Consider the following 15,108-nt stretch of genomic DNA (forward strand, 5'->3'; position numbering starts at 1 on the left):
AACACAAAGCCAGTTTATTTGACTTTTAGCCAGGAGATTAGCACTTGTATAACTGGACTGGAGGTTAGTAACATCAGCAAAAACAGACCCCAAATGAACACAGTTCAATCCCGGACGTGATTAACAATATCCAATCATTGCAATTACTTGTGACCTCGCTGGTGTTTCAACACATGGGATGAATGAGCAAATTTCTTCTTACAGACAGTGCAAGTGAATGGTTTCTCCCCAGAGTGAACTCGTTCGTGTAACCGAAGATGGGATGGCTGAGTGAATTTCTTCCCACACTGGGAGCAGGTGTACGGCCTCTCCCCAGTGTGAGTGCGCTGGTGGAGAGAGGGTTGATACGAATGCTTGAACCCAGCCTCACAGTGAGAGCACCTGAACGGTCTTTCATCAGAGTGAATGAGTTGATGGCTCATCAGTTCCCTCGAACTTTTAAAGCATTTCCCGCATTCTGCGCATTTGAAAGGTCTTTCGTCCGTATGAACCTGCTTGTGTCTCAGCAGGATAGATGAACTAGTAAATCCCTTCTCACACACTGAGCAAGTGAATGGTCTCTCCCTCGTGTGAACGCGCTGGTGTTGCTGCAGATGCGCATTGCGATTAAATCCCTTCCCACACTCGGAGCAGTTAAACAGCTTTTCCCTGGTGTGACAGCGTCTATGCATTTCCAGATCAGATGGGAAATTAAATTCCTTCCCACAGTCCCCACATTTACACAACTTCTTTCCAGTGTGACTGCGTTTGTGTTTCGACAGGCCAGATGATCGACTGTAGCCTTGTCCACACACAGCACACATAAACGGTTTCTCTCCACTGTGAACGCTGCTTTTTTCATCCATGTTCAAAGTAAAATGATAGTCGGGTTACGATAAATTGGGTAATTCTGTCAGATTCTGCTGTGGGTTTGAATGTCCCGACTGCAAATCCTTCTCTTCAAATATTCTGAGAGATTTAAAACAGAAAAAAAGAGAGAATGAGAAAACCCACAGGATCACAAAGGCAGTTTGTAAAATTGAACGGAATGGATCTGCTGATTTATGGAATCAACATGAGGGCAGGAAACTTGCCACAGCAATGGGATGAGAGAGAAAGAGGTGAGAGAGGCAGAGCGAAGTAGAGTTTTTTTATAGATGTACAACTTGACAGGAACTGTGACAGAATCTCCCAAACCCTCAATCTCCGCAGTCTAGAATGACTAGGGTAAGCAGCTATATGTGAACATCACCTCCAAGTTGCCCTGCACATCAGCCTGATGTTTAATTTGTCTGACACCAGTCCTCCAATAATAAACTGGGAAATCTGAAGACATTGTCCAATTCCTGGCTGCTGACTCTTCCTGACAACTGTGGCAGAACCAATCTGTATCATTGTGTTTTTTTAAATTAATGGGATGTGAGCATTGCTGGCTGGGCCAATGTTAATTGTCCATCCCTAACCATATTGCCAAATAAGGATGGCAGATTTCCTTTCCTAAAGGATATTAGTGAATCAAGGTGGGTTGCTACAATTGTCATTAGCCTTTTTAAATTTTATTTTTATTGAATTCAAATGGCCCCCAGATCTTGCCCTGGGTCTCCGGGCTTCTAGTCCAGCGACAATACCATGATGGGGAGACGATGGCCAAGTGGTCTTGGCACTGGACTATTTAATCCAGAAACTCAGCCAATGTTCTGGGGACCCAGGTTCGAATCCCACCACGGCAAGTTGCTCTCACTGCCCTCTCTCCCTCTCTCCTACCATGGCAAGTGGTGGAATTTGAATTCAATAAACAAAGAATTAGCTGGAATTAAGAATCTACCGATGACCATGTAACCATTGTTGTAAAAGCCTATTTGGAAATCTGCCATCCTTACTCCGTCTGGCTTACACATGACTCCAGAGCTACAGCTATGTGCTTGACTCTCAACTGCCCTCAGGCAATTAGGGATGGGCAATAAATGCTGGTCAGCCAGCAATGACCACGTCCCATGAATGAATAATAACACCACCACCTTCCCTCATATTGGACCCCAAGATGAGTTTCTGACCACATTTCCATGTCATCATTAGAATCCTATTTTGGTCAGAGTATCATCAAACTTCACCTTTGCCTCATCTCATTGTCCACTGAAACCCTCATCTTACCCTCACAAGCTTCTGGTTAAGACACCACCTTAATTGTTGAAATGATTTTTCAAATCTCTTCATGGACTTGACTCTCATGATCTCTATAATCTCCTCCAGATGCACAATGCTGACCAAATCGCCACTCCTCTAATTCTGGCCTCCTCGCTCTCTACAGCTGTGCACCTACCTTTCCTCTTTAAAATCTACCTCTTTGACCAAGCTTTTAGATATCTGCCCAAATATTTCCGACCATGGCTGATTGTTAATTGCTAACTCAGCAGGCCGGGTACTGCCTGTGGCGAGAGAAAGAGACAGAATGAACAATTCAGGAAGGTACTGCAGAATGAAATTTGGAGAATAAAAATGGTGCAGGATTTGATGGTCAATAAGCTCAGAAGTGGAAGAGAAATTGACTACAGGAAAAAAAAAACGTCCTGATGCTGAAAGATGCACGGTGGCACAGTGGTTAGCACTGCGGCCTCACAGCACCAGGGATCCGGGTTGAATTCCAGCCTTGGGTGACTGTCAGTGTGCTGTTTGCACATTCTCCCTGTGCTGGCATGGGTTTCCTCCGGGTGCTCCGGTTTCCTCCCACACTCCAAAAATGTGCAGGTAAGATGGATTGGTCAAACTAAATTGCCCATTACTGTCAGAGGGGTTAGCAGGGTAAATATGTGAGGTTATGGGGATAGGGCCTAGGTGGGATTATTGTTGGTGCAAGCTTGATGGGCTGAATGGCCTCCTTCTGCACTGTAGGTATTCCATGATTCTATGCTGTGGGAAGATAAAGCTAGTAATTTTTTTAAAAAGTCATTCACAGAAGAAGGACTAGCCAGCATTTATTGCCCATCCCTAACTGCCCTTGGACTGAGTGGCTTGCTCAGCCATTCCAGAAGACAGATAAGAGTCAACCACATTGCTGAAAATCTGGAGTCACATGTAGGCCAGGCCAGGCCAGGTAAGGACAGCAGATCTTCTTCCCGAAAGGACATTAGTGAACCAGATAGGTTTTTTACAACAATCGACAATGGTTTCATGGTCATCAGTAGACTTTAAATTCCAGATTTTTTGACTGCATTCAAATATCACCATCAATACATAGTCGGGGGAGGGACAACAGTTGAAACTTCATTTCGACAATCTAACAGTAAAATATTAAACACAGTTAAAACATACCCAGCGTTAGAGACAGAGGGAAGTTAGACAATGACAGAAAGGTGATCAGGGAGGGCAGAGGTAAAACTGAGCAATGGATGGACATGGATTCAGATCCAAAGATGTGCGGGTTAGGTTGATTGGCCAGGTTAAAAATTGCCCCTTAGAGTCCTGGGATGCGGAGGTTAGAGGGATTATCGGGTAAAATATGTGGGGGTAGGGCCTGAGTGGGATTGTGGTCGGTGCAGACTCGATGGGCCGAATGGCCTCCTTCTGCACTGTAGGGTTTCTATGATTCTATGATCCACAGTAAAGAAGTCAGACCAGCCACACGTGGAACCTCTCTCAGATAACAGAACACACCACTAAAAACTCTCAGTTTCAGAGGAATGGTCACAAGCACTCGCCTCTGAAACAATGCCGCTGTTTTAAAGATAAATCTGCTTCTGGGAGCTGCAGCTGGAAAGATCAGAAACCAGAGAGAGAGATTTCAAAACTCCCGCCACTGTGGGAACCCCGGAAGTGGGCGTGATGACACCACAATGGTGTGCGTGTGATGGCGTCACCGCATGGTTGCGACTGCGCGATTAGCTCAGAATCTGCACGTGCGCGAACACGTTGACAGGCTGTTCCAATGACGTCACCCAAGGGAAAACTGCGCTTGCGCTGGCAGTGCAGAAAAGAAGTCTTGCAGTTGGATGTTGGGACATGTTGTGTCTGAACAAAGGAGAGTGACCATCCCAACAAACCCTCAACATGATCAGAACCACTTCACTCAGGTTCATTCACTGCAGTCCAGCTTGTATTTTCATATCGCCTGATGAAGGAGCAGCGCTCCGAAAGCTCATGGTTCCAGATAAACCTGTTGGACTCTAACCTGGTGTTGTGAGACTTCTTACTATTTTCATATCATCAGTCCTTCTTCCCCACATCCCTCCACCAGGGGCGTGGGCACGGTGGTTAGCACTGCTGCCTCACAGCACCAGGGACCCAGGTTCAATTTCTGGCTTGGGTTACTTTCTATGCAGAGTCTGCATGTTCTCCCCGTGTCTGTGTGGGTTTTCTCCAGGTGCTCCGGTTTCTTCCCACTGTCCAAAAGACATGCTGGTTAGGTGCATTGGCCATGCTAAATTCTCCCTCAGTGTACCCGAAAAGGTGCCGGAGTGTGGTGACTAGGGGATTTTAATAGTAATTTTATTGCAGTGTTAATGTAAGCCGACTTGTGACTAATAAAAAAAATACTTTTACTTTACCTTCGAATATTCAATCTTTCAAAGTTTATCTTATCCTCTGTGTCTTCAATTCTTCCGGGTTAATCATTGTAACAATTCTCTGTTTTGATTTACATAAGAACATAAGAAATAGGAGCAGGAGTAGGCCATCTAGCCCCTCGAGCCTGCCCCGCCATTCAATAAGATCATGGCTGATCTGACGTGGATCAGTACCACTTACCCGCCTGATCCCCATAACCCTTAATTCCCTTACCGCTCAGGAATCCATCCATCCGCGCTTTAAACATATTCAGCGAGGTAGCCTCCACCACCTCAGTGGGCAGAGAATTCCAGAGATTCACCACCCTCTGGGAGAAGAAGTTCCTCCTCAACTCTGTCTTAAACCGACCCCCCTTTATTTTGAGGCTGTGTCCTCTAGTTTTAACTTCCTTACTAAGTGGAAAAAATTTGATTTATTATTGTCACATTTATTGGGATACAGTGAAAGTGTTGTCTCTTGCATGCTGGTCGGACAATAAATACCGTTCATAGAGTACATAGCATAGAAGGAAAGGCTGCAGAATATAATGTTGCACTTACAGATAGGGTGTAGAGAGAGATCTGCTTATTGTGGTAGGTCCATTCAAAAGTCTGATGGTGGCAGGGAAGAAGCTGTTCTTGAGTCCGCTAGTACATGATCTCACCTTTAAAAAAATGATCTCAACTTTAAACTTTAACCTGGCTTTACATGTCCAGATTCAGCACCAATCCAGTATTAAGTTATAACCATAACCTTTTCTTCATGGGATAGGAAATTGTGAATTTCTTGTTATAAACCATTCCTGAAATGCTGCTGGTCCTGGAATGTAAAAGGGAAATTTGTGCTGATCTAGATTAAAGGGAACTGACCAAAATCAGTTTATCCTTTCAGTTGGGTAGATATGGAAAAATGATTTCCTCTGGTGGGGGAATCAAGAACAAGGGAACATTGTGTGAAAGATTGGAGCTCAGAGTGAAATCGGGCAGTAATTCTTCAACTGTGACGAAAAGTCAAAGGACCAGAAACCTTAACTCTGCTTTCTCTCTTGATAAATGCGGGCAGACATGCTGAGTTTTTCCAGTTCTTGTAGCAATTCTTTCCACATGGAAATAGAAAACAAAGGCTGGAAAATCAGCTTTAGGAGAATGATTCCAGGGATGAGAAACTTCAGTGATGAAGACAGATTGGAGAATTTGGGACTCTTTCACTTGGAGAAAAGACTGAGAGGAGATTTGATAGAAACATTCAAAATCATGAGGGGTGCAGAAGAGATTCACTGAGACAATCACAGGGAATAGAGGCTTTAGTTATCAGGAAAGATGATAGAAACTGGGGTTCTTTTCACGAGAACTGATTGAAAATCTGGGGATGGGTTCAAAATTTTATCAGGTGAATGAGAAAAAACTATTTCTCAAGTCGATGAGTCAGCAACTAATGGACATCAGATTTAAATCATCACCCAAAGACTCAGAGCCAAGGATGAAATATTGAACAGATTTGTACAACATTGAATCAGACTCTCACTGTCCCTGTGGATTTGTGATGTGGAGTTGCCAGTGTTGGACTGGGGTAGGCACAGTAAGTAGTCTCACAACACTAGGTTAAAGTCCAATGGGTTTATTTGGTAGCACGAGCTTTCGGAGTGCCGCTCCTTCATCGGGCACTCACCTGATGAAGGAGCGGTGCTTGGAAAGCTAGTGCTACCAAATAAACCTGTTGGACTTTAACCTGGTGTTGTGAGACTATTTCCTGTGGATTTGTGTCCACACTGTGCCATTAAACACTGAGGACAGCTACATGGCTGTGTCACCGACACCTCCTCAGGATATCCAGGCTAAGAGAGACACTCTTGAAGGAATGGGCAGCTGGGATTTGTCCATGAGGGTAACCAGAGGTTTGAAAACTGAAATAATCCACTGTAATGATGAGGTGTTAACCTTGGCTCAGTGATTGCTTTCTCATATCTGAGTCAGGAGGCTGTGGTTTCAAATCCAGAGAAGTGAACAGAAATTCCAGACTGACATTCCACTGCAGTACTGAGGGAGCCCCGCACTGTCAGAGGTCCTATGTTCCAAGTAAGACTGAACAGTCAGGCATAAGAGATCCATTGATGCTATTTCAAAGAGCAGGGGAAGAGTCTTGATCAACCTTTATCCCTCAATCAAGATCACTCAAATACATTGTCTGGATTATTTTCCATGGGATCTTGCTGTGCAAATGAGCTGCTGTATTTCCAACATTGTCTGAACTTCAAAAGAATTTGATTGGCTAGGAAAACTTTGGAACAACCTGATATCATGAAAGGCTCAACACAAATATAAATGTTCCTTCAACTGAGAGAAGACCCAGAAATGGAACAGTCGAGAACAGGATTTCAGTTAGTCTCTTAACAAATACGCAACACACTGGGTGTTTGACACTGAGCTGGTTTATTTCATGTGTTTTCAGAATCTTAAACTCCAGCTCAGTTCTTGGGATTATTAACATAGTCATAGAGGTTTACAGCATGGAAACAGGCCCTTCGGCCCAACTTGTCCCATGCTGACCTTTTTTTTAAACCCCTAAGCTAGTCCCAATTGCCCACATTTGGCCCTTTTCCCTCTATACACATCTTACCCATGTAACTATCTAAATGCTTTTTAAAAGACAGAATTGTACCCGCCTCTACTACTACCGCTGGCAGCTTGTTCCAGCCACTCACCACCCTCTGTGTGAAGAAATTGCCCCTCTGGACACATTTGTTTCTCTCCCCTCTCACCTTAAACCTATGCCCTCTAGATTTAGACTCCCCGACCTTTGGGAAAAGATATTGACTATCTCGCTGATCTATGCCCCTCATTATTTTATAGACCTCTATAAGATTACCACTCAGCCTCCTATGTTCCAGAAAAAGCTGAAAAAGTTAGAATCAACATGGTTCAGTCCAGGATGTGAGTAACAGCAGCATAACAGCAGAATCCAATCCCTGCTGTCACTTGTGAACTCGCTGGTGTCTCAGTAGGTGGGATGAATTAGTGAATCTCTTCCCACACTGGGAGCAGGTGAATGGCCTCTCCCCTGTGTGAACTGGTTTGTGTCTCAGTAGGTGGGATGACTGAATGAATCCCTTCCCACAATCGGAGCAGGTGAACAGCCTCTCCCGCGTGTGAACTCGCTGGTGTTTTAGCAGAATTGATGAGTGAATGAATCCCTTCCCACACTCGGAGCAGGTGAACGGTCTCTCTCCAGTGTGAACTTGCTGGTGTGTCTGCAGGTTGGATGACTGAGTGAATCCCTTCCCACACGCAGAGCAGGTGAACGGTCTCTGCCCGGTGTGAATGTGTTGGTGAGTCAGCAAATCCGGTTTCCTTTTAAAACTGTTCTCACAGACAGAGCAAGTGAAAAGTTTGTTATCAGAATGAACAAGATGGTGTGTCTGAAGACAGGATAACCGAGTGAATCCTTTCCCACACACAGAGCAGGTGAATGGCCGTTCCCCGGTGTGACTGCGTCGATGAGCCTCCAGATGGGAAGGACAACTGAATCCCTTCCCACAGTCCCCACATTTCCATGGTTTCTCCATGGTGCCAGTGTCCTTGTGTCTCTCCAGGTTGGATGATCAGTTGAAGCCTCGGCCACACACAGAACACATGTACAGTTTCTCCTCACTGTGAATGGTGTGATGTTTTTTCAGGCTGTGTAACTGGTTAAAGCTCTTTCCGCAGTCAGTTCACTGGAACACTCCCACTCAGGTGTGTGTGTGTCTCGGTGCTTTTCTAGTCACACTGATGTTTGAAATTCTTTTCCCACAAACAGAACAGACAAACGTTTCTCCTTCCACATTCAGAGGTTGATGATATTCAGCTCCTGATGAATCGAGTGAATGTCAGATATTGACGAGTGTTTCCCGATTGTAACTCCCTGTGGAAAAAAGATTTTAGAAAAGCTGTCAATGTAAGAACAGGATAACATTCAGAACAAACGTTTCTCTTGGTTTGAGTTTGCTGTGTGTTAATCCTCCCCTTTTAACCCCTTAGAAAAGGAGTTTCCAAAATCCATCACTGTCAGAGGATACAAACTCTGAATTTGGTTATCTGAAGGGGATGAATGAACCGGGTTAGACGGAAAAGGCAGGGGAATACCACTCAGTGAATTGCTCATTCTGAGAGCCAGCACAGACGCAATGGGCCAAATGGCCTCTTTCTGTGCTGTAACAATTCAGAGAAAGTCACAACATTCCCTCCTCCTGGTTCCGAGCCCAGGATGATGACACATTGATTTGATTTATTGTGACATGTGAAAAGTAATGTTTCTGGCAACCGATACAGACAAAACATACCATTTATAGAGTATATAAGGGAGAAGTACAAAGTCTCACAACACCAGGTTAAAGTCCAACAGGTTTATTTGGTATCACGAGCTTTCAGAGCACTGCTCCTTCATTAGGTGAGCGTGTTCACCTGATGAAGGAGCAGTGTTCCAAAAGCTCCCAAATTTTTAACAAATTTAACAAAAGAATAACCAATTTTAACAAAAATAACAAACAGAACATAATTTCATTCATGCCTTGTGAAAAACATGGATCTGAATCTTGTGTTCAGGGCTGGGTGTGTGGAGATATTTTCAGAGGAGCCTTGGTCAACACCACTGAGACCAACTTTAAATTGCAGATTGTATGAATGGAATGGATTTGAAGCCCTGTCCCCAGAACATTGTGCTGCCTCTCTGGATTATTAATGCAGCGACATTGCCACAAGTTCAGTCTCTGAATTCAGGGGAATGATCACAGGCACATATTCTTAAAGGGAGACTGCAGGTCCAAGAACATAATCAGCTAATTAACTAGAATCTTAAACTCCAGCCAGTATTATGGTTGGTAACATCAGAGAAACAAACCTGAATTGTCAGAATGAACATGGTTCAGTCCTGGGTATGATGAACGCCAGCAACATCAGTGGAATCCAAACCCTTCAGTCACTTGTGAACTTGCTGGTGTGTCATCAGGTGGGCTAGCTGACTGAATCCCCTTGCACACACTGAACAGGTGAATGGCTTCTCCCGGGTGTCAACTCGCTGGTGTGTCAGAAGGTTTGATGAAGTTTTGAATCCTTTCTCACACATGGAACAAACGAATGGTCTCTCACCAGTGTGAACTCGCTGGTGTGTCAGAATTTTTGATGAATTAGTGTATCTCTTCTCAAACACAGAGCAGGTGAATGGCCTCTCCCCAGTGTGAACTCACTGGTGTGTCAGCAGCTGGGATAACTGAATGAATCCCCTCCCACAAACAGAACAGGTGAATGGCTTTTGTCCAGTATGAACTCTCTGATGTATCAGAAGCTCAGATGACTGAGTGAATCCCTTCCCACATACGGAACAAGTGAACAGCTTCTCTCCAGTGTGACTGAATTTCCAGCAAGGATGGGTATTTGAATCCCTTTCCGCAATCTCCACATTTACACAGTTTCTCCGTGATGCTGGTGTCCTTATTTCTCTCCAGGTTGGATGATCAGCTCAAGCCTCGTACACAGTACACATGTACGGATTCTCTCTGCTTCAATTGCAATGTTTTATACACTATGCAACTGTTAAAACAATCTTCCCTCCATATTCAAAGGGCAATAATACTCACACTCCGATTCATTGAGTATCAGATATTGATGCGATGTTTGGTTTGCGTTTCCCACCTCCAAATCCTCTGCTTCTAATAACCTGATAAAGGAGTTTGAAAAGTCATCACTGTCAGTACAAGATAGAAATTCTGAACAGACAGTTCTCATTTGGTGGAATATTTTCCACTTTCATTCCCCCAAATTCATTTGGTCCTGAATTGATCCTAAATTGAATATCTTCTCCACAAATCCTCAGCTTCTAATATGTTGTCAATGGAATTTACAAATGTAACCAATGTCAGTCCAGGATAGAAATTCTCAACAGACAATTCAAATCTGTATATCCCCATCCCACACACTCTCCCTCCTCCCTGGAAATCCAAATTAAGTTTTGGATAATTCTTTCGAGATCCTTTTAACAAATTTAACAAAAAAAAACAATTTTAACAAAAATAACAAATTGAGCATAATTTCATTCATTACTTGTGACAAACATGAATCTGAATCACTCTGACTGGCCAGACAGAATAACAGACGTTAACAGTTACATGGGTAAGATGGGTATAGAGGGATATGGACCAAATGCAAGCGATTGGGAGTAGTTTAGGGGTTTAAACAAAAAGGGCGGCATGGACAAGTTGGGCCGAAGGGCCTGTTTCCATGCCGTAAACCTCTATGACTCTAACCTTGCGTCCAGAACTGTGTGTGTGGAGATTTTCTCAGAGGAACCTCAGTTACCAGGGGTTTACAATGGGTTTGCCTCACAGCATCAGGGACCCGGGTTCAATTCCCGGCTTGGATCACTGTCTGTGTGGAGTTTGCATTTTCTCCCCATGTTTGCGTGCATTTCCTCCAGGTACTCCAGTTTCCTCACAGTCCAAAGGTATGCAGGTTAGGTTGATTGGCTGTGCTAAATTGACCCTAGTGTCAGGGGGGATTAGCAGGGTAAATGTGTGGGGTTACGGGAATAGGGCCTGGGTGGGATTGAGGTCGGTGCAGATTCAATGGGCCGAATAGTCTTCTGTACTGCAGGGATCCTATGATTACCATCACTGAATCTAACTTTAAATTGCAGATTGTATTAATTGAATGGATTTGAAGCCCTGTCCCCAGAACATTGTGCTGTCTCTCTGGATTACTAATGCAGCGACATTGTCACTAGGTCAGTGTGTCCCCCCTGCTCTCTTTATTGGAGGTGGCTTGTGGGGAGAAAACGGAAGCGGTGGATAGTGAGAGTGGAGAATGTTCATTGTAATCCCCCGGCCCCAGGCACTGACCTCTCACCTCACAATGCCCGGGGACTGATTGACAGCAGCTCCGACCAATAGGAGGAGGGGGCGGGGCTGGCGGACCAATCGGAATGAATGAGAGGCGAGGCTGAGTGAGGCATGCGCAGTGTGATTAAGGGCAATGGGGAAGTTTTTTTTCCGATCTGCAATCCGTCCAGGAGAGAATGGCGGGAGCGATGGATCAGGTCAGTGACTGGATACGCTTCGTAAGCATGTCATATAGATTGCAAATGAGAAAGAATAACTCACCGGTTCCCGGGGACCGTTCCCCCGCCCTGGAGTGCTTTTCTCACAGAGCTGGGTTAGCGGCCGCCATCCTTATCCGGGCACTCGCAGTAGATAGAGCGCATGCGCAGCCGCCAGTTTTATTCGGGTACCAGGTAGAGCGCATGCGCAACCGCCATCTTTGTTGGGGGCAATAATTTTGATTATTTTTTCCACGAGAAATCAACCTGCTTCACGCTTCCACTTCCAGTTTCTTATTATTGAGGCAGAACAACGATAAATGGCCAGGGCAGTGACAATCATTTCTATTTATGTAGTGTCTTCAACAAAATAAAAGTTTTAAGGCAATTCGGAGAAATGTTACAAAATAACAATTGACACTGAGCCAAATGACGAGATCACAGAATCCCTGTCGTGCAAACCATTGGGCCCATCGAGACTGCATCAACAACAATCCCACCCAGACCCTATTCCTGTAACCCCACGTATTTACCCTGCTGACATGAAGGGGCAATGCAGCATAGCCATTCATCCCAACCTGCACATCTTTGGAGTGAGAGAGGAAACTGGGGCACCCGGAGGAAACTCATGCAGACATCGGGGAAATGTGCAAACTCTGCACAGAGGCTGGAATTGAACCTGAGTCCCTGGTGCTATGAGACAGCAGTGCTAACCACTGTGCCATCAGTTTTGAGTAGTCTTAACGAAGGAGAGTGAGGTAGAGAATCAGAGCGGCTTAAGGAGGAAATTCCAGAGCTTGTGACTTGGACAAATGAAAAAGGTCATTACTGGGAGAGTGATTAAAATCGGAAATGCTTAAGAGCCTGTGTGGCTGAGAAATATTACATAAATTTGGATGATTGCAACTATGTAGGTAAACAGGAATGAGAAATTTAAAAATTTGGTGCTTCTTAAAAGGAAGTGTTTGTAGACTGGTAAGCTCTACGGTGATGGCCGAACAAGATTTGATGCGAGTAAGCACATAACCTTTAAAAAAAAAGTCTGGTTCAGCCTCATTCATTTGGCAGGGACAGGGATAGAGCTGCTGGTGAGGAACTGAGTGCAATGGGTCCACTCTTCTCAGAATGTCAGACGAATTTGGATGGTGCGTGGCTCAGAGGGGAGCTTGCAGGTGATGGTGTCCACATACTCCTGCTGCCCTGGTCCATCCAGGTGGTGGAGGTTGAGGGTTTCGGAGATTCTATCAAATTGTGGCTCTGTTCTAGGTCTATAAAATGCCTCTCCATTGCCCATGTCTCTCCCACCCACTTCTCTCATTCTTACTCTTTCTGTCTCTTTTGTCACATTGAATTCTCTAGCCCAGGGTGGTAGATGTTCCATCGTTGGTTAAGTTTAAGGATGGGATGGAGAGATTTTTGGTTTCCTGGGCGGGGTGGGGAGAGGGGGGGGGTGGCTGGAGGTGGAGGTGAAAGATATGGGGAGCTGGCGGGAAAGTGGAATTGAAGACCAACACCAGCCATGATCATGTTGAATGGCTGGAGCCGGCTCGACAGGCCAAATGTTCTACTCCTGCTCCTATTGCTTGTGTTCGTGCAGATCTATGTGTAGACTCAGACCGGGTGGCAGGCTCCCTTCCCTGAAGGAGCTGATTGAACCTGATCACTTTTCACAAAAGATCCAACAGCTTTCATGGTCACCTTTCCCTCCGGGTCAGCCCCATATAACACCAAATTCATTCACCTCAATTTCACAACCTGTTTTTGTGAGTTCTCTCTCGCTCCCATTTTACTGTCTGAGATCAATTCCACGGGGTATCAGAAGGGGAGGATTTGCAGTCAGAAAACTCAAACCAAACATCCCATCAGATTCAAATGAAGTCACCTAATTTATCGGAACCTGAATATTTGTGAATCGTGAAAATAGAAGGATAAAGCGTCATTCACAGTGGGGAGAAACGATGGGAATGTGGGGAGGGATTCAGATCTCTATGTGAACTGGAAACTCATCAGCCCAGACACACCGGGGAGAGGTCATTCATTTGCTCCAAGTGTGGGAAGGGATTCTCTCGCTCATCCAGCCTGCTGCAACACCAGCGAGTTCACACTGGAGAGAGACCTTTCAATTGTTCCAACTGTGGGAAGGGATTGGCTCAGTCAGGCAACCTGCTGAGACACCAGCGAGTTCACACTGGGAAGAGACCATTCACTTGCTCAGAGTGTGGGAAAGGATTCGCTCGGTCATCTGACTTGATGGCGCACCAGCGAGTTCACACTGATGAGAGACCATTTAAATGTCCAGACTGGGAAGTGGTATAAAGGTTCCCGGGACCTGATACTCCATCAACGTGCTCACAGTGATGAGAGGCCATTCAGATGCTCTCACTGTGGGACTGGGTTCAAACAATCATCTCAACTCATTGAACACCAGTGTAGTCACACCGGGGAGCGGCCATTCACCTGCTCTGTGTGTGGGAATGGGTTCAGTTGGTCATCTAACCTGCGGACACACCAGCGAATTCACACTGGGGAGAGACCTTTCACCTGTTCTGAGTGTGGGAAGGGATTCACTCAATTATCCACTCTGCTGAATCACCAGAGTGTTCACAATGAGAAGAGACCATTTCAATGTCCAGACTGCAGGAAGTGCTACAAAAGTTCCCGATAACTGCTCCACCATCAACGAGTTCACACTGAGGAGAGACCTTTTAAATGTCCAGACTGTGAGAAGTGCTTTAAAACTTCAAGAGAACTGATGCGCCATCAACGTGTCCACACTGACGAGAAACCATTCAGGTGCTCTCACTGTGACGCTGGGTTCAAGACATCATCTGACCTCACTGTACATCAGCGAGTTCACACTGGGGAGAAACCATTCACCTGCTCCCAGTGTGGGAAGGGCTTCACTCAGTCATCCCCTCTGCTGACACACCAGCGAGTTCATAGGTAACTAAGGTGATTAGATTTTACTGTTAATAAGATCAGGACTGATCCATGTTCATTGGGGTCTGTTTCTGTTCATGTTGGTAAACTTCAAACCAAAAGAGAAAATGCTGGAAAATCTCAGCAGGTCTGGCAGCATCTTTAAAGAGAGAAAAGAGCTGACGTTTCAAGTCCAGATGACCCTTTGTCAAAGCTTAGTTGGTAAACTTCAACCCAGTTACATGGGCTAATACTCTGGATAAAAGTTAAATAAGTCAACATTGTGTTCGCACATTATGTTGAATCTTTAACACCTCAAACATTAGTTAGTTCCTTCTGAAGGTCTCTTTCTCGCCCATCTCCTCTATTCTCACCTCAACAAGTGTGAGGAGTTCATGAAGCTTCTTTGTTACTAAGATTGAGATAATTCGATCAGCTGCCGCTGCTGTATCCCTCCCTTCCACTCGCCTACTGGGACAAACCATGTCTAAAGTTCCCTCTTGACCAAGCCCAGAACAGACATCTTTCTCCAGTTTCTCTCCTATCTCCCCTCGTGCCCGCTCCATGTTTATCTTGTCCATGAGACCCACCCCGTGCTCCATCGAC

General features: G+C 45.1%; 2 protein-coding genes across 5 annotated transcripts in view; one reads left to right on the forward strand and one right to left on the reverse strand.

The window, feature by feature from the left end:
• LOC144487314 (uncharacterized) overlaps nt 1-15,108 on the reverse strand; it is a 19,904-nt gene continuing 4,796 nt past the window's right edge. Inside the window, exons 1-4 of one of the 4 annotated variants that reach the window (XM_078205392.1) lie at nt 11,648-11,735; nt 10,130-10,209; nt 5,079-5,182; nt 1-948 (exon numbers count right to left, since the gene is read on the reverse strand). In XM_078205392.1, the coding sequence (XP_078061518.1) occupies nt 144-845 (702 nt within the window). In that variant the 5' untranslated portion in view covers nt 846-948; nt 5,079-5,182; nt 10,130-10,209; nt 11,648-11,735 and the 3' untranslated portion in view covers nt 1-143. Of the gene's footprint in view, nt 949-5,078; nt 5,183-6,933; nt 8,419-9,393; nt 10,210-11,647; nt 11,736-15,108 lie in introns of those variants that run through there. The other 3 variants (XM_078205393.1, XM_078205395.1, XM_078205394.1) reach the window with 3 other exon arrangements.
• LOC144487313 (uncharacterized) overlaps nt 11,493-15,108 on the forward strand; it is a 6,263-nt gene continuing 2,647 nt past the window's right edge. Inside the window, exon 1 of the mRNA XM_078205391.1 lies at nt 11,493-11,583. The gene's annotated coding sequence lies outside the window, so the exon portion shown is untranslated. The remainder of the gene's footprint in view (nt 11,584-15,108) is intronic.

Source organism: Mustelus asterias, unplaced genomic scaffold, assembly GCF_964213995.1.
Source record: "Mustelus asterias unplaced genomic scaffold, sMusAst1.hap1.1 HAP1_SCAFFOLD_731, whole genome shotgun sequence".
Lineage (NCBI taxonomy): Eukaryota > Metazoa > Chordata > Chondrichthyes > Carcharhiniformes > Triakidae > Mustelus > Mustelus asterias.